The sequence below is a fragment of the Myripristis murdjan genome, chromosome 2, assembly GCF_902150065.1.
Source record: "Myripristis murdjan chromosome 2, fMyrMur1.1, whole genome shotgun sequence".
In the NCBI taxonomy this organism is placed as follows: Eukaryota; Metazoa; Chordata; class Actinopteri; order Holocentriformes; family Holocentridae; genus Myripristis; species Myripristis murdjan.
Window position 1 is genome coordinate 4,047,492 of NC_043981.1, and position 26,946 is coordinate 4,074,437.

The 26,946-nt window shown below is 41.8% G+C and overlaps 2 protein-coding genes across 7 annotated transcripts in view; one reads left to right on the plus strand and one right to left on the minus strand.

Annotated features, from left to right (window-relative positions):
* LOC115374653 (R3H domain-containing protein 1-like) overlaps window positions 1-427 on the minus strand; it is a 56,234-nt gene extending 55,807 nt beyond the window's left edge. For all 5 annotated transcript variants that reach the window (XR_003929639.1, XM_030073691.1, XM_030073684.1 and 2 more), the window contains exon 1: window positions 291-427. The gene's annotated coding sequence lies outside the window, so the exon portion shown is untranslated. The remainder of the gene's footprint in view (window positions 1-290) is intronic.
* The window catches only part of zranb3 (zinc finger, RAN-binding domain containing 3), an 83,810-nt gene continuing 57,136 nt past the window's right edge, over window positions 273-26,946 (plus strand). Inside the window, exons 1-8 of one of the 2 annotated variants that reach the window (XM_030073652.1) lie at window positions 273-404; window positions 2,249-2,555; window positions 9,515-9,533; window positions 9,813-9,991; window positions 14,352-14,583; window positions 18,027-18,112; window positions 19,656-19,827; window positions 24,394-24,528. In XM_030073652.1, the coding sequence (XP_029929512.1) occupies window positions 2,317-2,555; window positions 9,515-9,533; window positions 9,813-9,991; window positions 14,352-14,583; window positions 18,027-18,112; window positions 19,656-19,827; window positions 24,394-24,528 (1,062 nt within the window). In that variant the 5' untranslated portion in view covers window positions 273-404; window positions 2,249-2,316. Of the gene's footprint in view, window positions 405-578; window positions 718-2,248; window positions 2,556-9,514; window positions 9,534-9,812; window positions 9,992-14,351; window positions 14,584-18,026; window positions 18,113-19,655; window positions 19,828-24,393; window positions 24,529-26,946 lie in introns of those variants that run through there. The other variant, XM_030073643.1, reaches the window with a different exon arrangement.

Below are 26,946 nucleotides of genomic sequence, written 5' to 3' on the forward strand. Positions count from 1 at the left end.
GACAAGGTCTTCAATCATTCGTTCTATGGGCTAATATTTGTCGAAAACCAAGCAGCGTCAAGGTGCAAGCGTTTTGAACGCGGTTTGGCGTGCAAGGGCCAAGCTAGTACTACCTGACATTTAAGCCTGCTAGCGTTTGAGCGCTGCCAAACACCGGCGCCCTGGGCTGTCACACTCCGGCAATAGACACGTTTTTGCTAACAAGCTACCATTTAGTTAACAGCTTGTTAGCCAGGGGACTGCTCCAGAATTCCTGGAGCAACACACGGGATAATTTAATGTCTTCTTACCGGTTTGGTTTACAGTCGCTGGACGGCCGTTGTCACTGTGCCGTTGTCAAGTATTGAAGCAGAGTGGAGGAGACAGCAGCTGAATCCACCGAGAACGTCAGCGCCGCACGTCCCGTACGTACGATGTTCAAACGGTGTCACGTCTTCTCGTGGCTGTGTTTTGATGTAATGTGGAAATACAAGACAGTATGTTTGACAGCTAAACCGTCAACAAAAGTACTAACTGTATGCTAGTGGGTGGATTTTGACCATATTTTCGCGAAAAAATACCTGAAATATTTTGTAAAGCCAAACTTGAGTTACGCAGAGTTGCAGGGCAGACGGCTGGTGCTACAAATCGAGTGTGCCTTCAATTTACCGCAAAACTTTGTACTTTTGCGGTTCTTTTGTAAAAAACGCATTTGCTTCCTGCGGCCTCACTTGGCAGGTACGTAACTTGCAGGGATAAAATGATTGTTGTTGTACAGCTTAGCCTCTACTTTGCATGTATTTTACCCGGAGCACGTTTACCCGGAGCACGTAACGTTACAGGATATATACTCGGTGTTGATTTGAGCCGCTGGAAATTAAGTCGCATGTGGCTTTTAACTCTGCCCGGAGAAACTGCAAAGCTACAGAAGAAAAGATGAAGTTAGTAGCGGTTTGGTCACTCATGGAGATGTTAGCAGCAAGGCGCGTCAACACACACAGCCTTTCCTATTAAAACATTCAAAATAGTGCTCTGACGGTTGTGCTGTCTGTCATTGTGATACAGTTTTGGCTACTGTTAGTGCTATCATTTTGAAGTAAAGCATCCATACTTCCGGCTAAAGGCTGATTATGTGCGTGTAACTTTATTGCTAAGACAGCTGCGTTCATGTAGCATAGCTTGTAAACATCTGGCCATTTTTTAAACATTCGACCGGACTGTTGTTATTTAAACCAGCCTTTAATTGTCCGTAGGAAACCTGTTATATGTCTGCAACAGTTATATCTTGCTTCTAGGCCACGTTATTGAGTGCATGATGAATATTGGTTTATAGCTTAGTGGCACTGCAGGACAAATGTTGCCTTCAAGTGCTCCTCGTAAATTCCTAATTCTTGTTCATAAGTCGTTAACATGACGAATGAACAACGTAACAAAAGTGTTAGTTAAGAAAGGTTGGTCAGCATAAAAAAAAAAAAAAAAGTGAAAATTAAAAAAATATATATATATAGAATGCCAACCAACAACTTAGTAATAAATTGCATACCTCTTTTGCCATTAAATGTTAACATAGCCTGCATACTCACTGCCCTCTCACAGGTTTAGCGACTCTAGTGTCACAGAAAACTAGGTTTTCCAGTCATGTAACCAGTTTGTTTGATTGTTCATCTGCCCTCTACATGCAACTGCGGTACTTCTGACTGCATGTGAAGGCAGCATAACACATACTTGTGTCTGGATTGACCCAAACAGTGGCAGGCAGTAGCTCTGAAGCTTCTAATGTTGCAGTAGTTGGTGGCAGCAATCATCTTAGTGTTAGAAAATTATTACTTTCTTTCACTTGTGTGCCCAAATCAAGATTGTAATATTTCTGACAGCACTTGAAGGTGACATTGGGGTTGCAGGGCTACAAGGTGCTGGAGAAACAAGACTGGCCTGTGATGCACAGTTGTGGTTCATTCAACTAATGTATGAAGTGAAATCCTTGATACATGACAAAAGTGTTTATTTGAAATGGAATAAATGAGAACGAGTCCTGATCTTTGATGTCACATTCACATGCGGCTCCATAGAGAATGATGGTACCCTGGGTAATCACAGTAATGTTGTCAGTTCATGATTAATTCAGCCATCAACATGTAAAACGAAACTGCTATTTACTGTCTGCAATACAGCAGTGAATATTCCCCCGGTGCAGATAAAAGTCAAATAAAGCTCAAATTCAGTACTGCTCGCTGTTATAAATGTTTTTTTTTTTTCTCTCACCCTTTAGAAATATTGTGTAAAATCAGAGCCCATCTAGTACGAATGAGAACCAAGAAACTGATGAGGATTTAACTAATGAAAATGGATATTAAGAAGAAAAAACCGAAAGCACAGAAACAACAGAAATCTCACTGTGATACAAGAGTGTCTCAGCAATTGTCAAGCCCACCACACCGGCAACTGTCAAGCCCACCACACCGCCAACCATCAAGCCCACCACAGCAACCACTGACAGGCCTTCCACCCAAGCTCCTGCAGCGCCTGATGCCTTTCCAAAAGGAGGGGGTCCAGTTTGCCTTATCCAGGAATGGAAGGTGAGTACCACTGCTTAGTCAGCTTAAGTGTTAAATATATGTTATATACAGATATAAGGATAAGGAAAAACATTCAGCAATGTGTTGTGAGTTGATTTGAACATTAGATATAATAGGTTGCATTTTATTTGCAAAGGGGAAATAATGTGGGAGGAAAAAAATATTATGGATTTGTCAGTTAAAGCCGCAGTAGCTGAAATTGCGAAGAAATGTTTAGACTCAACTTTAGTCCAGCAACGATGCGAGCCATATGGACTCATCAAACCATCAAATTACGCGCTTGCTCCATGTTTTTTTGTCAGTTGAGTTAAAACTAGACTCTGAGCCCTCCGTCTATTGTTGATGACACCTTAGCCTCTGAGGGAAAATGTTATAGATTTATATAATTTTGATTACTGCACCTTTAAAGGGACAACTTGAAAGTCCTGTTTATATCTGTCAACTTAAAGGGACCCCTGTCACCGGGTCATTTTTATATTTGTCATTATTTCAAACACTGGTAAACCGAAACTTTCACTGGGTTGTGATGGGCTATGAAATTTCAAAGTTAAGATGGAATTAAAAAAAAAAAAAAAAAAAAAATGTCTTTTCTCTGTACAAAGCAAACTCTTCAAAAGAGTCTGTGAATTTACCAAGAATCTCAGGGTCAGATGAAGCCCAGTTTATATCTTTCAAAACAATTAGGGGCCAGCGGGAAGTTTCTCAGTTGTCCTTAAGTCTGCTAAGTGTTGTCAGTATCTGCTGAGCGTTAGCAGCAGGGACGGTGCCAGGTCCTTGTCCGTTTCCTCCTGCCCGGCCAATCGATGGAAGCCAGGGTTTCTGGGGAAGGTCAGCGCAGGGGGAGCCAATCTGAGCGCTGCCGCTGTGATGTGCGACGGCCGCATTGATCCAGGAACACTGGGAGGCACTGCTTTGTTACACGGGTGGGTCAGGAGTCAATTGGCTCTCGCTGCACCGCTCGGACGGCTGGCCCAGTCAATTGGCATCGACGTGACAGTAAGAGCAGTCTGGACACTCGGAGCCTCCCTCAGCAGACGAGCAGCAGAGGTGGCATCAGCGCGAGGCGGCGTAGGTAGAGGCAGCTGAGGAAGTACAGTGGACGCTGACATAATGTTTGATGTTCCGACTCCGCGCTTTACTTTGAGCACGAGATGATGCAGTGACTGCGAGGTTGAAGTGCACCCTGTCTGCTTCAATTTGAGGATATTTTCGGCCCATCCCACTCCCTCTACCACTCACACACACAGACAGAGAGAGGATGATTCTGAGCTCGAAAAATATATATATTACGTTATCAACTCTAATCTTAATCTTTTCAGCTATTTCTGGCAGCCTATAATGGGGGCCATGTGTAGAGAGGGTTGCACTTCTTTATTTGTTCATCCAGTATGCCTGAAAATGGCCTCAAATGAAAGCTGGGGGGTTATAATTTAAGAAAAAAATCCAGTAAAATACTTTAAACGTTAAGAAGTGATAACAATGATATATCTTTGCCTTCATTTTAATACATCAGTGGTTCCATTTTGTTGTTTTGTGGTGTATGCGTTGTATTCCCGTAGATAACTGACCAAAAGTTGACAACTTCAACATCAACAATAAATGTCAGGTTTATGCTTCAGCCCCTCAGAATCGAACAACAAATGCTTCTTTCTGGAGTCATCAATTTGCACTGACATTCAACACTCATACAGCGAGAAATCCATCGCAGAGGAAGCAAAGACACTGATTTCTCCTCCAGATGTCAAACTAATATCTTTCAGAGCAACAGTATTTGTGGAAGGAGTCCTCCTTTAAAATTCATTCATAATTACTGTGTCAGCGCATAATCATATTCATCATAGCTTTAGGAATGTGGAGACAAAACATCAAACCTTGTTATTGTCCAAATTCCTGGTGCATCTTTTTCACATGTCTTCCCATGTATGAATGCAAGTGAAGTCCATTTAGTTAGACAAGTAACAATGTGGGGAGAGGGGCAGATGTGTCAACGTTATTGACTGGACAGATGGGCGGAAGTTCTTCTTTTACCTCAAAGGACCATATCAGTGATTTTGCACCTTTGGCCCAATATACTTCACATTTCTGCTAATCATTTCCCAAAGTGTGCAGTTGTATCTTAGAACTTATCGTATCCTAGAATATAATTTTTGCTCCCTATTATCCAGCCACTGTTTTCCTTTCATTCCACTACAATATAAAAATGAACTTGCAGAGACACCAGTATTGCATTACTGTAATAAAGTCCTCCATATTAGTTTCCTTAAAAGCAGCAGCACTGTTGTGTTTTGATGACTTGAAATTGGGTGAAGTGAAATGGTCCCTCCACCAGGGAAAATAGTTCCTGGGTAAATGTATGCTTTTCACAGTGAAATATTAGCTCTGCGGTTTATGAATGGCAACATTAAAAATAGAACTGGGCCATATGGCCAAAAAATTAAATTTCCAATTTTTTTCCCCAACTTTTCACAATTTACAATTTTAATGTAGATTTTTCACTAACTGCAACTACTAACAGATGGAAATCTTAGTGAGCATGATCATGTGACTGGTGACTCACACATGCATTTCTGGGCATGCATGTTTTGTGTAGATAAGTGCATTGTCTAGCTTGTTTGACAAAGTGCTCAGCTGCCTTTATATAACACACATGGTCAAAATCTCAGTTTTGTGATTCAGCCACGCATTGCATTGATTTAAAAGCCTTAATTATAAGGTGGGAGTTTCAACCAGACATTCAAATTTTAAAATCAAGGCATTTTGAGTATATGTTGTGAAATCTTTGGTATCCCTGCATGACTTGCAAAATAGTTTGTTGCAATGTAAAATGTGGAGAGACTGTAGTAAATAGGCCAAACATTCAAAGTGACTGGCCCTTTAACTCGGCTTGTCTGAGGCAGCAGAGTATCCACGATATATCTGTAAAATGTGTTGTTCTGACTGAACTCGCAGCCTGCCTGAAAATTGAAAACACCTTACGTTTGATTTTGAGTAAAAGGGCATCCATTAAGTCCTCTTGGGGCCACTTCCATTAAGGTGCTGACTGCGATGTTCAGCCTGAAGTAGCCGCGTGATGTCACCCACGTTCGCGCCGCACCTGATCTGCCCAAAATATTGTAAGTAACTGCCTGTGCTTTTATTCAATAAGGGCTGCACTGCTGATGCAGGAGTAGATCGGTAAGCAGACTGTGTTGTTTCTCACCTTGATGGTCAAATTACAGGGATAGAGCCATTCCAGAGATGGAGTTTGGTCCTTATCCAGGTCACACACAACAACGCAATGCATTTGTGCCTTGTTTGTATTGGACCGACAGCATTGCTCATAATATAGACACTGCACACACTGGGGGTCCGTAAAATGATTTTGAAAGGCTCAGCATCCATTTGGAATCTATAATGTATGACAATGGCAGTTTTTAAGGGAGAATCAGTATTTAACTTATCAATCTCCTGTTTTGCCTTAAATATCCCCTTATATTGCTTCAAAGTCTAAAAAAAAACAAACTTTTTTTCCCGTATGTTTCCATATTATCCAAATTCTGTATCTGCTGGTTGCAGCTTCATTGAAGCTACATCACACTTATATTGAGTGAAATATTGAAAGCCAAGATGCCATTGTTGTATGGCTGCTGCATCACATCAAATAGAAAATATTTAGATGTCTTGAGCATCATTTTATACACATTGCCCTGGAATTCAGCAGGACATGTCTGCTATCTTTGGAAACCTTGGCATATCCACTACAATTTCAAATAAACTTCTGGGGCTTTGAGCAAAGCTCGGTGGAAACAGTCACATCACAGCACTGACATGAAAAAATTACAAATACCATCAAACAGCTCTGCATGCGCACTGGCTTTGTTACTTGTGATCTTCCCTCTTCTATGAGCAACAGTGATAATATTACCTTAGACATGGCAGACTAACATGTTTGTTGGAAAGAACAAAGAGCGATAAGTGGCTGTCTCAGGTGTTTGTTTGAGATTGGGGTGCTTCTCACCACTATATTCAAAATATGGGTGACACAACTAATGAATTTTTGAAATCTGTTCAATATTAGAAAATGCTTGCCCATCCTTATTCATACATTGACCAGAAAGAAGAAGTGTCAGGGTAAAAGTAACAAGTCTAATATACCTTTATATACATCCTATTCATATTGTTGCATCAAAAGAATGAGGCCTATAAGGGGAATCACAGCCAAAAAAGAACAAAAAGCAAAATAGCTAATCTAACCCTGTAGGGAATCTAACAACTGACTCTCATACAATGCTGTCTGGTGATGCAAAAATAGGTACTATGTGTCATGGAGCTGACAATTATCAGTACCCAACTGCATGAAGCATCTTAAAAATCAAGTTTCCATAAAAATTCATCCAAATTTCTCGAGAAAAAAATGAGCTGTGCAAATTTACCTAACATGCTGATGTGGGATATTTCCTTATCGTGAGAGAAAACAGCTTACAGGGTTTTTTTTTTTTTTTTTGCCTCACCTATAGAAGCAGTCTGAGTTGCCTGCTGCACCTCTCCTAGCCTGGTTTGTAAAAAGTTAAGAAAAGTAAATCCTTAAGTGAAACCCTGAGCAGAAAACAGAGGATGTTCTGTGCAGCCAACCACGGTTCCACATGGTTACATAATCAGACAGCTGTAGACAGCTCCATATAACTATCTAGGTTCAGAGTTTTCACAAGTGATACATATCATTTTATGTCATGCTAATAAGACATTTTCCTTTGTCCCCGTATGGAGGGACAAAAAAATGGCCTCCGATTTTCGCTTTATTTATGTAGCTGCAGCATCACATTGTGAACCCATTACAGTGTAGAAAATTCTGCAGGGAGCTCAGCATATTGTCCCACCCCTTGTGGTGGCCTGTTGTGCAGAGTTCAGCCTTTGACCATTTTTTTGTCATTCACCATAGCGCCATAGGTCTGGTCCTCATAAGAGAACTTTAACAGGGCTGGAAGATTGAGGTTGGGAAGACAAGGGGCCAAAAAACAGATCATTGCTCAGAGGTCAAACCCATCAAAGCATCGTTGCCAACCTGGGAGGTAGGGGAGCCCGTTTCCTGACACTTTGGGGCCGGTGGGTTTCGGAGATAACATTAGAAAACGGCGGCGACGGGGTCTGTGCCGTTGTCAAGCAACAGCGCTGCAGCATCCTCCCAGTCTCAAACCGTCAAGACGACACTCAGGTTATTTAAAGGAGGATGATTAATGTGTTGAGAAATGGCAAGCACCTGCCCCAGCCAGCCTCCCTCCCTTCCCAGTTTGTGTTGGGTTGTGTGTGTGTGTGTGTGTGTGTGTGCATGGGGGGGATGCGTGGGTGTGTGTGTGTGTTCTGGTACCTGTGTCTGCACTTGTGTTTCACTTCCTCGCTCTTTTGTGAATGCTTGTGTGTGCGAATCGGTGTGTGTCTTTGTGCGCGTCTGCACTTTTGTGCACTTCTGCGTGTGTGTGTGCATTGCGCTGACTGGGCCGGTGTGCTGGCAATTAGAAAAAACACCGGTGGCAAGGTGCACATTAATCATGCTCCTCAGCTGAAAGAGAGAAATGGGGCGGAGATGGGGAGGGGGGGCGAAGAGGAGGAGGAGGAAGAATAATGAGAGACTCTGTCTGACTTATTCACAGCTGCTCTATCACACTGTTTGGTCTGTCGTGTTGTTGGAAGCGTTTATGAATAAGCAAGGTCATGACGACAGAGCGAAACCTACATGGCGGAAAGAACCGGAGGTTTTATGTATCTTTAGACACCGCAGGCTGTGGGCGGCAGCAGCCTAAAAGGTTCATGTAGCGTGGCTGTGACTGGAGTGTGTGTGTGTGTGTGTGTGTGTGTGTGTGTGTGTGTGGATGTGTGTGTGTGAATCCTCACACCAGCCTGGAAGACCTGCACAAAGGACACTAAATGAATGTTTTCCCTTGCTGAGGTGCCCATGAGCAAGGCCCTCATACTGGTGGTGTGTTGTCGTGAAGCAGATGGTGTACGTGTGCAGGGGTGTAACTATGGTCTGAAAGGTGGGTGGGGCAGGTCTGGGGCATATCTCCCAGATTTTTTTTTCTTTTAGCCACACCTACCTGTGTTCAACTTGTTTATATTTTTATACTTATGTTTTAGCTTAATAACAGCTCATTACGTTTTGTTATTTTTCTAGTCTTGAAAGCAGGGAAAGTGGAGAGAGTGAAGAATAAATTGCTCCACAACCACTCAGTCCCAACTTTGTGGGATCAACAGCCTAATAATAACTGATATGTGCTACTACAGATTAATAACAAATTACATGTTATGAATTAATCATTAATTTGTCTGACCAGTTTTTCATTTTGCACTGCCTGCAAAAAGCAACCACAACAATCCATTGTGCTCCATTTGAAAAAATTCTGGGTAATTATACAAGTGATGCATAATCACTTGTTTTTGGGATCAGGGGTTCCACTAGGTGCATTAGGGAGTCATTTAATGGGAGCTGGAGAGTCAAGTACAGCAACTCTCAGCCTTAGTGTTGGAGTTAGGATTCGACGAGAGACAAACATCCCGAGGGGAAAGATGCACAGCTTATCTTGATACAGTTAGACAGTTAGTTAGTGCTGAGTGTTTGATTAATTAAGGTGTGCCAGCCCAAGAACAGAACAAATGCAATTTACAGGATTTTGGATTGTGACCTCCTATCATACTAAATTGTTATAGTAAAACATATTCATACAAGTGTATACTATTTACAGTACAGTGTGACAACTCTGCACAAAAGAGTAGGCAAGACATAAACCAATTTTTGAAAGTGTGTGTGTGTGTGTGTGTGTGTGTGGCATGTGCCCTGTCCATAATGGTAATCATACCCACAGATGTAATGGTACAGAGAATGTGTATTTTCAGATGAAGTGAGCAGTTGTTACTTCATCCTTTGATGGTCAACTTCACAAAAGAATTTCATCCTCTGATAAAATTTTCTTTGTTTTCTTTTGCAGATGTATGATTGCTGATGAGGTAAGCACACACACATACCAGCTCAGGAAATCTATTTTCCAAAATAAAAAAAAAAAAAAAAATGAACCTGGGACTTAGCTGCATGCCTTCCAAATTAATTTGTCAACCCTGTGCAGCATTCCCACGTGCCTAATCGGTTTTGACACAGAAATCATTCTGAGACCTTATTACTCTTGGGCCTCACGTCGACTTGGCCGTCATATGCAATTTACCGGCGAGTCGGCATGCGATTGACTTGTTTTTCTCCCCCCACCCCCTCTGTTGATTTGGTTGGTCCAGATGGGTCTCGGGAAGACGGTGCAGGCCATCGCGGTGGCTTACGCCTTCAGGAAGGAGTGGCCTCTTCTGGTGGTGGTGCCCTCGTCCCTGAAGTATCCCTGGATTGAAGAGCTGGAGAAGTGGATCCCCGAGCTGCAGCCTGGAGACATCAACCTGGTGGAGAGCAAGAGCCACACCTCGTAGGTCACGCAGCATCATGGGACATCAAAACTACCCACTGAAACTTAGGATGATAATAATCATTATTACAAAACATATTAGGGTGGTGAAGCTTAAAGACACACTCAACCCCAAAGCCAAATCTGTGTTAAGCCTGCCCTCTAATGGTGAAAAATATGGTGCCTGGTCTTTGGTGGCAGGTGATGTCACCATCTGTTGTTCTCTACGGGTGGAGACATTGCCTGCCATCAAAGGCCAGACACCCTTACTTTTCAATGATTAGAGGGCAGGCGATGTGGGTTTTAGACTTGAGTTGAAGTTTCTTTTTGCCTTATTTTGTTTTTGTGGAACGAGTCAGTGCGATTGATTTGAGTCAACGATTCGATTCAACAATTCAGCACTTTAAGCCAGAATTTTATATGCATTAAATAAACATGTGCAATAATGTAAAGCTGCCCTTTTCCCTGTGAAATGTGACAGAATTTCTTAATTCATCAGTGAGCATTCTGATTTGGTCAAGCCCACAGAAGATCTCAAATACACTATATTACCAAAAGTATTCGCTCACCCATTCAAATGATCAGAATCAGGTGTCCTAATCACTTGGCCTGGCCACAGGTGTATAAAATCAAGCACTCAGGCATGCAGACTGTGAAACAAGACATTTGTGAAAGAATGGGCCGCTCTCAGGAGCTCAGTGAATTCCAGCGTGGAACTGTCATAGGATGCCACCTGTGCAACAAATCCAGTCGTGAAATTTCCTCGCTCCTAAATATTCCACAGTCAACTGTCAGCTCTATTATAACAAAATGGAAGCGTTTGGGAACAACAGCAACTCAGCCATGAAGTGGTAGGCCACGTAAAGTGACGGAGAGGGGTCAGCGGATGCTGAAGCGCATAGTGCAAAGAGGTCGCCGACTTTCTGCACAGTCAATTGCTACAGAGCTACAAACTTCATGTGACCTTCAGATTAGCCCAAGTACAGTACGCAGAGAGCTTCATGGAATGGGTTTCCATGGCCGAGCAGCTGCAGCCAAGCCACACATCACCAAGTGCAATGCAAAGCGTCGGATGCAATGGTGTAAAGCACGCCGCCACTGGCCTCTAGAGCAGTGGAGACGCGTTCTCTGGAGTGATGAATCACGCTTTTCCATCTGGCAATCTGATGGACGAGTCTGGGTTTGGAGGTTGCCAGGAGAACGGTACATTTCAGACTGCATTGTGCCGACTGTGAAATTTGGTGGAGGAGGAATTATGGTGTGGGGTTGTTTTTCAGGAGCTGGGCTTGGCCCCTTAGTTCCAGTGAAAGGAACTTTGAATGCTTCAGGATACCAAAACATTTTGGACAATTCCATGCTCCCAACCTTGTGGGAACAGTTTGGAGCGGGCCCCTTCCTCTTCCAACATGACTGTGCACCAGCGCACAAAGCAAGGTCCATAAAGACATGGATGACAGAGTCTGGTGTGGATGAACTTGACTGGCCTGCACAGAGTCCTGACCTGAACCCGATAGAACACCTTTGGGTTGAATTAGAGCGGAGACTGAGAGCCAGGCCTTCTCGACCAACATCAGTGTGTGACCTCACCAATGCGCTTTTGGAAGAATGGTCAAAAATTCCTATAAACACTCTCCTCAACCTTGTGGACAGTCTTCCCAGAAGAGTTGAAGCTGTAATAGCTGCAAAAGGTGGACCGACATCATATTGAACTCTATGGGTTAGGAATGGGATGGCACTTAAGTTCATAGTATGAGTAAAGGCAGGTGAGCGAATACTTTTGGTAATATAGTGTATGTCCTGCTCAATTCCAGGAAAATATGTATAAAATGATGCACAAGACATGAAGATCTTTTCTATTTGATGTGATGCTGCAGCCATAAAACAATAGCATCTTGGCTTGGCATCTCAGTATAAATGTGATGGAGCGTCAAAGAAGCTGCAACCAAAGAATATGTATCTGCTGTATGTGACAAGTTTTCTGCAACTTTGAAGCTACGGAAAAGGGAAATTCAATGGAAAATCAGTTCAAGTGGGGATACTGCTGGTATAAAATTTTGGCAGAAAATACTGAGTTGAATCATTGACGCAAAGCGCAGTTTACAAACTCATCAAACTGAATCATTCGAGAAAAAAAGCTCATATTTAATCAAATTGCACACAACTAAGTTGGACTGAATCACTGTCAAGCCAAAGATTCACCCTCCTACTAATCAGAAAAGTGCATTACATCCATCGTATCACAAGCTGACAACAGTGAGTGTCAATATCCGAGTTGGAATGAAAGGCCAGCATTGGCAAAGTGATACACTGGTGTAACACTACTGAAAACACAGTGGATACAAGCCAAGTGCAAACAACTGACTGAAAGAGGGGGATTAAAAACAGCTGGAAGTGGGAAGCTGAGGTGTGAACCCAGCAGTGTGATAGATGGAGAGTAGTTGGGGCTGACAAATTAATCTCAAAGTTTCCCTTGGCGTCGCGATTCGGCTGAGCCTGGTGTTTGACGGAATTGACAGACGAATCATGTCCCAGCAACGTGTACGATATTGACCCAGAGCCAAAGTCTTCAATCTAAGGAAGTGGGAAAAAAGATATTCTGAAGGCTTCATTTTCAGTTATTTACACTGATTGGAGTTTAGCGCTAGATTGTAATCTAATTTTGTACGTAAACCCCTGAAAAACAGCCGAGACCCACTTTTATTATCTTGTCAACTTTCCCCTAGTTCCCTTAGTGTTTTTTCTGAATGAAACAAACTTTCTATATATGTGACTTGGGGGGGAAAAAAAGCTCCTCACCTCACATCACAGATGAGGCGCAAAGAGGTTGTGAATCCCTTCTGGGGAAAATGTGTCCTTGAACTGGATGTGTTAATGACTGAACGGGGGAAGCAAGGAAAAAATTATGCAGCACCACCTCTTCAGAATTTTGACTCCCTTATCCCTTTTGGTAGAAGATGAATGGCACCTTGGCTTTATTTCAGCTCGCGAATGTGTGTGGTGAAGGCAAAGAATTAGAGCCTGTCAGACGATGGAAATGTTTTTGATTGTGTAGAGATCCCTGTTGAGTTTGAAGCAGCTGGATGTCGCCTCTGTCTCATTCTGTGTCTGTTTGTTTTCCTGTGCATCTCTGTCTCTGTCTGTGTGTGTGTGTGTTGGAGCTGCACAATAATTCAAAAAAAAAAAAAAAAAAAAAAATAGAAATGGTCATAATGTCTAGGAATAGCTGTTTTCAGACTGCTTCCTAAACAAGTTGCATCAGTGCTGCGCAAAATCCCAGGCCAGCAAATCAAGTTTCAGACACGGGGAAAAAAAAAGCAAACCCTAAGCCATAGCAGCCCACCTTCCTCACACAGTGTCTGAATCCTGTAAGAGCTGAAGAGGAGACGCTGCAGGAAAAACCTGCGTCCACATTTGTCTGTCAGCCATTGTGTGCCTTTACATTTATCGGAAGTCTGCACACCTTTTGAAACACTCCAGTCTGCGTTACCTTGAGCTTTGAAATGAAAATCACCTTGATTTTGTTGGCTAGCATGCCTAAATGAAAATTTAAGAAAACCTCCTATTTAATGGGTTTTCATTTTAGTTTTCAGTGAAAAGCTACATTTGAAAGAATGTGGAGAATTTTGCGAACTAGCTCTGTGTGTTGACACACATTTATGGACATTTCAAGGCAAAAGAACCAGGTTAAAAAGGCAGTTTTGTCAGTATTGATCATTTTGAGATAATACAGTATTTTGCTGATGTACTGTATAAAAAAAAAAATCACCAGAACCAGCTTGTGCTTAATTTGTGCATTTTTATATCGGCTACATTGAGTATTCCATATTTAAAAGCATTTTTTCACATCTCTTATGAGGAGGAAAAATATGAACGTATAAGATTTTTTTCATATATTATGCATAATTTTTACAGCATCATTTACATTTTTCCTGTATTTAAAAAAAAAAAAATTTTTTTTACATTTCTTTTTCTTTTTTTTTGCAAACAGGTTTTTATATATTTGCATTTATAAAAGCAAATCAAGTATGCCACATTTAATAAGCCCCTTTTCAATCTGTCTTTGTTGATCTGAGAATATCAAAACATGAGAAACTTTTTAGATTTTTGCCATATACTGCATTATACTATATGGTATATTAGGCACATATTTTGCAAATGGTTAATCAAAAACCTGTTTTTGGTTTTGTTTTTTATTAGAAATCCTTCTTTAAATGGCCATTGATTGAGTCATTCATCGGAGTGAAACACGAAAAATGCTGTGACCTTCTCCACCATTCTGACTGATATGTAAATTTACCCAAAATAATAGCATTTGATTATGTTATAAAGTAGTTAAATAAAGTAAAGGTCAGTGTGTGTTTGTGTGTCTTCCTGCTCCCAGGGGCATCAGCAGCAGTAAGGTGACGGTGCTGGGCTACGGCCTGCTCACCACTGACGCGCGCACCCTGGTGGAGGCTCTGAGCAGGCAGCGCTTCCAAATGGTCGTGGTGGACGAGTCACATTACCTCAAATCCAGGAACGCAGCGCGAACCAAGATCCTGGTTCCCCTCATCCAGAGCGCCAGACGGGCCATCCTGCTCACCGGCACTCCTGCACTTGGTCGACCTGAGGAGGTAGCAGGAATAATAATAGTTACTTTCCATGGCACTTTAATGATCCCCGCAGGGAAATACTAGGATATATCAAAGAAAAATAGGATGGGAATGAGCATAGAGCAAATGGGGGTTATTACGTCGAAACAACAGACAATTTCTGCGCTTGAACCTATTAAGTAAAAATATATAAACAGGAACTCTATGAAAAATGTATGAATTTAGAGCATGCATGCAGGGTTCACAAAATAGCCATATGAGAACATACTGAGACAAAGAAAATGAATGAAAAATGTGTGATATTAAAAGTATAGGGATATATACAGTACAGAAACATGACTATAGGGGCATATAAAAAAACATGAAAATGAATGTGAATTTAATGCATATGCGCATGATGATATGATTCTCAAATATGTCCAATTAACATAAATACAGAGCTTGAAGATTTGCATTTATGTTTACCACCCGTACTTACTAATAAACTCCATTTATAAATGAACAGTAAGAATAGAGATGAAGCCCAATATGGTGAAGAATAAAAATGTCAGATATAATTAGGTTGTTATTTCCCTTTCTAAACAACATCAACCTATGTATGAACTTTGCAGCTAGCTGACACAGTCAGTCCTCTAAATTAGAAATGACCATGCACAAGGATGGTTCCAGAAGAAGGAAAAATAGGTGCAGACATATTTTCTACAAATTGTAGAAAAAGTGTTTCTTCAGTCCAAAGGGAATTCTGGTTCCTCTGTTGCCAAATGTAACGTTTCTTCAAATTTGATCATTTATCATAATAATTACCTCTTCCCGCTTCCCACTTGATAGGGACTATGCTTTTTCTACCCTTCTGTCTGTTTTTATTTGTTTGTTTGTTTGTCAGCAGGAGATCTCAAAAAGTTAGGAATGGTGCACAAAACTTTGTGGAAAGGTTTGTCATGGGTCAAGAAAGAGCTGATTAACTTTTCAATGCTGATTGGTCAAAAGGGGCGTGGTGGTGGTTGCCGCCAATCACAAAAAAGCATATAACTTCCAAATGGATTCACGTAACATGGCAACATTTTGTGGAAACTTTGGTCACGCCACAAAAGAGCCAGGTTATACCAATTGGTCAAAATGGGGCATGACAGTGGGCTATGACAACAAGGTGCAGAACTTACAAACGGATTCACTTAACACTGCAAGATTATGTGAAAAGCCACAGACTAACCTAACGAAAAGGTGCATAGCTTCCAAACAGACTGACGTAAAATGGCAAACCTTTGAGGAAACCTTGGTCATGGGGCAAGGAAGATCTGATTTGCCTTTTACACCGATCGGCCAACAGAGAGCGTGGTGGTGGGCGCGTCCTATCGCAAAAATGTGCAGCAACAGAAATACTCCCTAAAGCAACCACACACATACATAAACATAACTGTTTAATGTCTGAATTTATTAAACAAAAAACATTACTTTCAGTTAAAAGCATGAAAAATAACAAGAATTGCCGAAAGTTTAATTTGGTCAACTATGTGATATGGAAATGGAATAGCTTGAGAATTGCGTAGCATGGCCAGAAGTATGTCGACTGAGTGCCATCTTGCTAGTTAAATGATGAATTTCAGGCAGCTAATTAGTCCCAAAATGCAAATGCAGTAGTTTTTGCCGTTAAACCCTTCATATGTGCTTGAGAAAAGTTGCAAGAAATCTCCAGGTGACAGGAATTGTGAATATGCATATGTGTGCGTGTTACATGCCATCCTCTCCTTGCCTTTCCCTGACTGCAGTGGTGAGGTTACTCTTCAGATATCATCTCTCTCTCTCCCTCCCGGCCTGTGGAATCTGAAACTGAATATTACATTTTATCATCCCCAGCATATCCAGCTAAGCCCTGTCCATGCCTCTGTGCCAGTCTCCTCACTGCCATCATTACTCACTGTGGATATGACACTATGTTAGCATACAGCTCAGGGCATACTGCGCCGTTCATGATGTGCCCTCATTCCACACACCTATTATATCAGCACTGTGAGGGGAAAACGCAGAGCTCTTGTTGAGCAAGCGCTGCATTTAGAACAGCACTCTCACTGCGGCTACTTAATTCAGATCGCCTTGCCCGTGATTACCTGTCATTACAGCGGAAATTGCTTCAAATACTGAAAATTGACAGAGACGTGGCATCTATACACACACACACACACGCGCACGCCCACACCAGCACAGGGGTTTTTTGCTCTCTGATGTGCACACACACTAAAGTACATATGAAGGGTTTAATTCCAAAATGGCGCATATCCGTTTTGGAGAGAAAACACGCCTACCTCAAATGTGCAAAAACTCAGACATTTGAGACGTAAAAGGTCTTTTGATGACTCACAACTTCCACGCTATATTTTATTTATTTATTTATTTATTTTTTTTCTCATTTCAGAGTCCGTTTTCACAGAGTATGAGTGCACAGTGAATTTGACTTGGGTACTTCTTGCTGACTCATGAACAGACAGTTACACAAGGCAGGATTGACATTTCAAAGCCCAAAAAGAGTTGCAGTTTCAGGGAAATTAGACTGCTGGTCAGTTTGCACATTAAAAGATGAGAATATAGGCACCAAAATCATCAGTGTTTCCGATAGATTGGTTGCTCCTATCTTTCTCCAATCTTTAAGTGATAGTTGAGATTTTTACCCATAGGGCCATTTTTGCTGCTCCATGCGAGTGTAATACATCCACCAAATCTGGTTCATTAACTCCTTCTGCAACAATTGTTTGTTTTGGTCTCACTTTCAACACTTTTTCCAGCCACCTGGCTTTCAAAATGGCAGAAGTATTTTCTCCTGCAACATTTCAGTTGTAGACCAATGCAAAAGCTTGTTGTTGTGCATCCTTCAAAACAATTCCTCAGCTTTTTGTCTGAATCTTGCGACGGTGAAGGAGTTAACGGACCAAACCTGGTGGATGCATTACGCTCGCATGGTGCAGAAAATCCCACTGTATGGATAAGAGTCACAGCTATCACTTTACCACTTCAGCAATGCACTATTTTGAGCGATAGAAGGCAACCAGCATCATCTCAAAAGTGAGTCAGTGCCAACTTCTAGCAGCTCTGAAGCTAAAGAGTAACTCATATTAAAGGAAAATGCAGTCCAATCCAAATCTGACAGTTTTGTGTAGGAGACTGGAAAGAAATAGTGTTAGCATAGCACGCAGGAGCCAATGATTCACCATGGACATTTGGGTGACTTAACAACTTAGATGACCAATGGGCAATCTCCTAAAAATTTGGTGTGTTGCTTGCCTCGAAGAAGGTGATAATCTGCTTTCTGAGTGTGAGAGAAAGATCCAAAGAGGGAGAGGGATGTTGCATAAATGGAGTTTCATTTGAAACTAACGTATTAAGATATTGATGTGATACACTCATATTATTATGTCTCTTATTTTCCACTTTCTTTCATTCTCATATACACCCACCCTCATGGCATTCCTCAGCTTTTCATGCAGATTGACGCCCTCTATCCCAGGAGGTTTGGCTCCTGGACAGAGTACGCAAAGACATACTGCAACGCCCATTTCAGGTGAGTCTTTAACATACACAAACAACACATTCTCACACTTTTTTAATAAGGTGGTTAATGCATAATGCAGCTATATGGTGTAAATCCACTCTTTATGTTGATATAACCTCTCATTTTCTATGCCTTTTCTCCTGTTTTCCCATTTGTTATAGTATATCACAATATATCCTGATGCTTATATGCACTTCATCTGTTTTATGCTGAATATGTCATTAATTTTGTACATTTTTGTATTGTGCATTTTTTTAAATCTTTTATGTGCCTCTTTATGTCCCACTTTGTTTAATTTATGCACTGCTTAAATGGTGTAGTTCATATAATTTTCATATTGTTCAGTGACATATATCTGCATAATACATTTTAGGGCTGTAATTGCCAGTTGCATTATGTTAAATTGCCCCTATTTGTTGTTCTTATATATATAAATTCTGTTTACTCTACTGCAACAATTCAGTTTTGTCTTGCTTCACCATTCAAATTGGAGTCTTTTCAAGCAGCTGATTGGATAAGATGGGGCGTGCCCACCTCTGGTGGTCTGGCAGTCCTGGTGAGTCGAAGGTTTGTGGTTCGAGCCAGGCCACAGCTGAAGCCAAGCGCTAAACGCCAAGTGGCTGCCGGCTGCCAATGACCATCAGTTACATGTGTGAACAAACACATCAAACACATCATTTTGGCCGTCTATCAAAGTCAGCTGCACGGTCAGGAATGGGCTCAGCAGCATTAGCGGTGATAATAGCTTGTGTGGCTGGGAAGGCTGCGCTGAGCCCCACACACATACACATACACACACACAAAGTAGACCATATTACACAGACAAGGGCACAAGTCCGCTCAGAACCCTATCATTGTTATCTGATAACCTTTTTTTCTGAGAGGCACGGATCAAACTCTTCCCATCCTGTTAAATCCCTGCTCTGTTCCCTGTGTAACAGCAGAGTTATTATGGCGAGATGCAGAAACTCAAAAGTCAGAGAAGCAGGCATGCAACTGGAAAGTTGCTGTTTCAAATCCCCAAACAGGCTAGGAGAATCATCTTGGTGAAATCTCACCGCCCTTAAAAACTACTATCAAAGCACCTTAGTGGGAAATAGTAAGTTTTGGCCATTGCTTGTTAAGTTTCTCCACTCTACCGGTCAATATGGCAGGGAACCAGCCATTGTGTAGCGAGCCAGCTCTATTCTAAAAACTCCTTTGGCTTAAAGGTGCTGAAAGTTTCAGGTGGATTCTGGGAAGAATCTACTGCTGTGGCCATTAGACAACATAGTTTCCTACTCTGCAAAGTGCCCTTAAGCAAAATACTGATCCCCCAACAGCTCCAGCAGTGCTGCTCAGTGGTAAACAGTCTGGTATTAAATGGGCAGCTCCCAGGTGGGAATGTTTAAATGTGTTTAACTACTCTCCTCCAGGCCATCGCTGTGAATAAAAACAATATTTTTTAAAAAATAAGGGTTAAAAGAAAAAAAATCTTTTTTAAAATATTCAAAATAAATGCCCCAGCAACAACAGCTTCGCCTCACATCTGCTGATCTCACATTCCTCACAGGTACTTTGGGGCTCGGAGGCAGTGGGACTGTCGCGGTGCGTCCAACCTGGAGGAGCTACACCAGCGGCTCAGCCAGATCATGATCCGTCGCCTCAAGGCCGAGGTCCTCACTCAGCTGCCCCCCAAGATCCGTCAGCGCATCCCCTTCGACCTGCCCAAGGAGGCTGCCAAGGTACCAGACACACAGAGTGGTCAGAAAACCTGGAGATCGACTAATTCTTTCATTATCTTTATAGGTTTCCATGGCTGTGAGGATCAGATTGCTGTGAGGTGCACAGGCATAGGTGGCACCAGGGGGATTTTACTTGTTTCATTATCAACCATGTTGAGTTTGTTCTCTAACTACTATGACGTTTTAGGAAGATTCCTGGATAGCAATCGGATAGCACTTGAACAAATACAGCTGTAAATGCACCCAAGATGCCCTGATGGATGGATTGCGATCTGATTGCCCAGCCCGCCTCCGGAGGTGGTCAGAGACGCATTTCCACATTGAACAAAAGTGGAAACGCAGATAGATATTCAATGCACATCCAACAAATACAGAAATATGTGTTCACAAACACCTCTTAACCTGGGTAACCAGGGGTAACCAAGGATGTGATGTGTGCAGTATAGTGTGATCGGAACAAATCAGACACTGGAGTTGCATAGTAATACCTGGCATAAATGTATTAAATCATAGACTATGTGGGTACAATCTGAATATGAGACATGTTTAATAGCAGATGTAAAGGAGGGTTTTACACTCTAAGAGGTCACTTTGACCTCTCAAACAAACTATGCAGCTGTGGAGCTCACCACATGACTTCTGTTTCTTTACCTTCTTATTAAATGATTAGATTGTGCTTTTTTGCATTCATTGAATATTAATTGTAATCAGTGTATGTGGTTACATCCGCCTAAACCTGCAAAGTGCCCATGTTAAAGTAATCCAGATATTTTGTAAGTGACGTCTGTTTTTTCTGCCTCAGTGATATTTGGAGCAAAATTACCCAGTGCAGCTTTAGAATCATGTAACTCTACTCTAAGCTAAGGATGTGCTTAGGTAAGAGTGTGTGTGTGTGTGTGTATTGCTCTGTCCACTATCCTAAAGATGATGTCAGGCTATAGCTACTCTTGAAAAGGTCATGTTTTATGTGTAGGTGTGTTTACCTCTTTAAACCTATCTAAAGTTGTGGTTACAATTTCCAACTCCCACGGCGCACTGAGTGTGTGCGCGCGTGTGTGTGTGTGTGCATGTACACGTGAACGCCCATGTGAGCGTGACCCGGCCACCGTGGCTGTCAGTGGCTCCCTTGCTCCCCGTGTTAGGTGACTAGTTTTCAGGCTGTTTGGGTTAGGGGTTCATTCCGCGCTGGGAGTAACTGATACGCCCTCAAAACGAGTCGCCGAGCAGCCTTTGTTCTGTTTTGTATCGTATCAGCAGCAGCAGGGGTGGAAAAACCCTGGATGAATTCTTTTCGTCTCTTCTGCTAATTAAGCAAAGAGTTACCGTCCCAGGAATGACACAACAATAAGAAAGTTGGTGGGGAAAAATGATGATGCAGCTTTTTCATTCTGTTCCCTTTAAATGTTTGGGGACGCTTCAATCTGGGGGCTAAATATGGTTGATGTTTGCACACTGTGGCACCAATTAGGCCACCGTAGGCAAATGTAGAGCTGCTGGAAAAGTTCATGTCATTAGTTGTTCTTACATCCCTCTACAAGCGCGCTGATCTAAGGTAGCTGAAATGGCAGCTGTGATGCTAAACAAGCTCCGAGAAGCTAAACAGCTGCAGCGGCTAATGGGGCTGATTCTGGAGTAAAACAAAGCGTCCTCGTGTTTGCTCGCTAATCAGGTCATCATTGTCGTCTCGGCGTTACAGCAGTCAGCCAATAACACAGGCTCGTGAGGGTTGGCTTCGAACAAACAGAGGTGCATTTGTTTATCCTGAAATGTTGACGTGGTAGGGAGACAGCGGTTAAAGGTTAGGGTTAGGGTTAGTCTGTCTCTCTGTCATGTGGCCTGTTTTGGATGAAACTTGTGGGAATGATGGATTTTGACTCAATTTCAACCTGATTTGCCCACCAAAGCGCCACCACCAAGCCAACAGGGCCCTGAACGTTACATTCAATGTCTCAGACAGGACCGGGTCACACCTAAAAAGCCCTCCGGATCAGCATGAACATATACATGCCACAGTAATTGGGTGTCTCCAGTGGAAATCTCTCCGCACTTACACTGATTTCTCATAATCCCTTACCCTAATTATGGAAACCGGCTTTCTTGTTTACATGGCATTTGAGAAATCAGATAATTGCCTGTAAGTGGCAAATAACCTGATTACTAAAGTGCATGTAAACGCAGTGTTGGTGGTATGTAGCATCATTGGTGGCCACTTGCAGAGCAGGGGATATCTGCAGGAGAGGAGTATTTTAAACCATTCACACTTAACCCTTAACCAGGCTTAATAATTAGTCACAGATAAGAACACTTAATAATAATTACAATAATAATCACACACAGTAATGAATAAAAAAGATATTGCGGATGAGTCAGTGTCATAAGTCCGCTGAATGAGTCATGCACGCCTGCAGATATGGTGTATATCAGACCATACACCTTATAAAGTGTTCAACATGTAAACTGGCGCATTTATGAGACAACTTCTTTTGGCTCTGTGCAGCTCCACAGGTTGTGATGTTTTGTTTTGTTTTTCCCATTGGCAGAACCTGTAAGTAGAGCTCTAACAGCTATATGTGCACGCTTTAAGAAATGAAGATATGTGGTGGCCGGTTACCAACAACATCGCAGGCGAAGAGGTTGCCAGGAGGAGAGAGAACAAGTGTATAGCAGTATAACCGCAAGAAAAACGGCATTACAGACTTGGCTGACATTCTTCTTCCCACTAAAAGCACCATGTTTTCTGGAAGCAGGAGTTTCCTGTAACGCTTTCTAGGTTTGCCAGCTGACAGTATATAGGCCAGCCTTGCTAACAGGACCACTCACCAGTTCTTACCGCACCGCCTCCTTCCTCCTATCTCATTTTACTCCCTAATGATGGCTTTTATCTTCCACAGCCAGACACTTTTTATTCCCCTCCTGCCCTTTACATTTTCGGCCCTGGCCTTTTGTCTGTGTTAGTCTAGTGGCTCAGTGAATATTATTGGGAGTGGAGTGTTTAGCTGCTGAGATGTTTTTTTTTTTTTTTTTTTTTTTTTCAGCAGATTCTAAAGAAATGCTTGAATGTTATTGGGGCCTTTTTAATGACAAATGTTGAAAGACAGGAAAAATATGCTCATCCAGACCTCCTTAATGCAGGTGCAGCGGAACGAAATGTATAAGACAAAACACGACGGGGAAAACGGCACCGCGCTCCCGCAACGCGACGCCATTTACTCATTCAACTGTCCTTTACTCTGACAAGGGTTTGACTCAACTGAAATGTTAATTGTTCCAGTAAATGGTGATGTGTTGGTGATTTCCTCAAAGTTTGACTGGAATCATTGCATGGTGCTTGTCTTGAAAATAGATTATGCAAAAGCGCACAGTTGTGAAACCTGTCTTGTCAAGAAGCCACCATTATTTTGCAGTCCATTTACGATACAGCTTTTTTTTTTTTCTCCCAAGGCTGATTAACGATAGATATACACATCAAAATGTGTGTCTGTGCATTAATAACGCTTCTCTCCATCTCTCACCTGTCTCTCTCTGTCCGCCCACCACACACCATTAATCGTATGCTCTTAAACACGCACATACACCCTGTTATTTCCTTCGGTTTACCACATGTTTAACAGTTTTGCATCGTTAGTGCTGTAGGCTGCACCATCACAACCCCATTGACTTAATGCACATTTTGTTATGTTGTGAATTCAGTGAAATTACATGAGATTCATTATCAGCACATAAATTACTGGGTAATGACAGTGTCAACAAAATACTGTTGTTTTTAGCAAATTTATTGGAAAAGTCATTATATTTGAAGGCATTTTAATGTATAGCCATACCACGGAGTTACTGCATAAATATTGCATTAAACCCTTACTTTGCAATTATCCAGGTACTGTATGCTGCTTTCATTAAGAAATTTCTACATAATGACTTTTGTAGTTTTGTAGTTGCATTGTAGCATTAGTGTCAAAGAACAGGGATATATTGCAAGGAAACAGTTAGCCATCGGAGGAAGTCTGCTGTTTAATTTGCTAGTTTTTAAGTGAACATTTCAAAGAATCTCATTTTTATGATAAACAGAGCTAACCTATATGTCGACAACAAATGCATGGCCTCTCTGCATGTCTTGTTTATGGGTAGGAGGCAGCATATGCTGCTCTTCACCGGCAGCCTCTCCCACTGCGATCCACTCCGCTTTCCACCGCCGCCTTAAATACCTCTCGCCAATCACCTTGAGAGCACACGAGGCGTCTTTGATTTATTGTGCTGGCCCGGCTGCTTCTCCATCTTCGACCCCGGCTTGTCACAAGGCGGCTATAATTGGGAGACGCTCATGACCCACCTAACACAGCAGCCCAGTCGGAGGGGGTGGCATCCTTGGGAATTCTCTATCTCTCTCTTTCTTTCTCTCTCTCTCTCTCTTTCTTTCTTTCTCTTCCAGGAAAAGTAGGACACCCAGCAGCACCATTAATTGTTTTGCCCTTTATATCTCAAAAATGGTCGAGAAAAGAAGCAATGGTGGGGGTGGATAAAGAAATAAAGGACGAAGCCTCACTGTCTTTCCCCTCTCCTTGTTTCCAGGAGGCCTCAGCCAGCTTCACCGAGTGGGAGAAGCTGATGAAGGGGTTGGGGTCAGGGGGCATCGCCATTGACAACCCCTTCACTGAGGTCATGAGCCTGATCACGCGAATGTACAAGCAAACAGCCATCGCCAAGGTAACAAGAGACTAGGCTGTACTTTGTCTTTTTGTCTAGCAGTGCACAGCATGGAGGGCTTTCACAGCAGGCCTATGTCACTGGATACTCCTTTCAATAATTTCAAATAGTCGCATAGATGGTATTTACTTAAAAAAAATTAAGACTATATGAGCAACATATGCCAACAGCACCAGCTTATATACAGTGTTAATTTTTACAGAATTTTTATTTAGTTTTAGTCTTAGTCTTTGGACTCAAATGCATTTTAGTTTTAGTCACACTTAAGTCATTTGAATTTTATCAGTTTCATTGTAGCTTTTGTCAACAAAATCTTCAGTGTTTTTAGTTAAAAATGGTGTTAATCTAGTTCTGCTGAATTATTTTTCACGTTTTTTTCCTCTGTAAATGCCTAAATTATTAAATTATTTGTTGGTCACCTTTATGCATAAATTGATCTACACTCCTCATTATAGCTTATTATTTTGTATACAGTGCTTAATATCAAAAGACAGGTTTGCCCATACATCTGTTGCCTCCCTAACAGAACTGGAGGTGTTTCTTCATTCGTCTATTTCTGGCATTTTTGTCTCACTTCAGTTTGTTGACAAAAATGCCAACAAAGGTTCCTTTTTTTTTTAGTTTTTGTCTCTTTTATGCCCTGGAAAAATTGCAGTTGATAAATACCTACAGTCAACAAAATCAGCACTGGAGCGTTGCTGTGAAATGGTGAAACATAGCTCACGCTCTACATTGGAAATAAAGCATTTGAAGACAGACTGTGCGCCATCTAAGCTTTCTATGTGTTCATTATTAAAAGTGACACACCAGTGCATATGTAGGCTACCCTGCAAGCCCCATCTGACACTTGTGATTTCTGCTGAAAGAGAGAGCACGCAGAGCATCTGTCCATTTGGTCCCATATCACACAAAATACACAAAGGCAGCGCTGACAAACTGTGCAGAGGTAGTCAAGTACTGCTATGAGAAAGTTGGTACACTGTGACTCACCATCCTGTTTAATTCAGTACCATTGAAGTTGATAGGTTTATATTTTAGGCGGTTAGCTGGCTGTTATGCAGGGCAAATGAGGGATGGTGAAGCCCGTGTGGTCAGAATGCCTATAGGAAAAGATACAGATATAGTCTGTGTTTATCCTCAATAACAGCAGTAACCATTAAAGGAAAAAATCCCCCTCAGGCACAATTACATTGTTATACACCTATATCGTCAGTCTGTAATGTTCAGTGCATTTCAGGAGTTACTTGGTGATGAAGTGTTGTAATTTATGTTTTTGGTGTACCTACTTTCCCTCAATCTGCCTTGTCTACTTCAGTTAGTGATTTCCCGCGTTTCCCAGAATGACTTTTGACAACTTCCAGAAAACGGGCCTGAACCTCGTTCACATTCGCCGAGTGTAGGTGGAGAGAGCGATAATGACAGTGCTAACTGTCATTGCCAGAAAAAGAGAAATTCATGCCTTTTGCTCAAACTAATATGTCTTGTGGCTGAGGTGTATTGTGGTTTATTGATGCTACTAAAGAGGTAAAGAACGTGGTATCTTCTTGCCTCTTCCTTGATAGGTTTCTCCTTGCATTATTTTTGAACATCAGTGGGGAAAAGTGATTCCAGAAAGATGTCATTTTAGGTACAAAACATTTTCCGCTATCAAACACCATTCTAGCTGCACTGGAAATATCTCAATGTGATGTCATTTTGTCTACATTTGAATAATTTATCTTCAGGAATCAGAAAAATACACCACTAACATTAAAACAGACCCATGGGTGCATCATTAATAGCTGTTTTAAATAGTGTAAATGTTTTAGTGTGGATTTTTCCTTTTAAGCGGAGAAAGCATGGCCGCTATAAGCAGACAAACTGTGAGAAAACACTCCAGCACATCACTCAGCCATACAAGACATGTATGGACTAGCTGGCAATCAATGGATTGATTCCTGCACTGATGGGAGGTGTATTGTGTGCAAGCTTTTTTTCTCTCCCATGTGGTCTTGACCTCTACACCGTCTCTGAAGGCTGGCAATTGAAATCCTTTCTGAATATGTTAGCCAGAACAGTTTTTTGCTAGCTTAAAAATTGGCCAAAGAATATAATTTTTATTCATTTTCAGCTTCCAGGAAATCATGAATTGGTGGCGCAGCATCATTTGATGTTCAGAGCGCTTGGCCAAGCGCTCAATGAGATCTCAAGGGAGACCATTGCTATGGTAACAGAGCGTAATGGTCACCAGTGAAAGCACTTAGACAAAGTAGGGAGTTATAACTGAGGTATTATTCAGTTGCGTCCAGCCTGGCATGATTACACCTTATCTCAAAGTTACACACTGCTCCAAAATAGCATCTCTGTGATGTTGTTGCCATGGAGACTCAGTTGGTCCTCAGTTTGAAGTGACATTTTTTAATGAGAGAAAAATAAGCA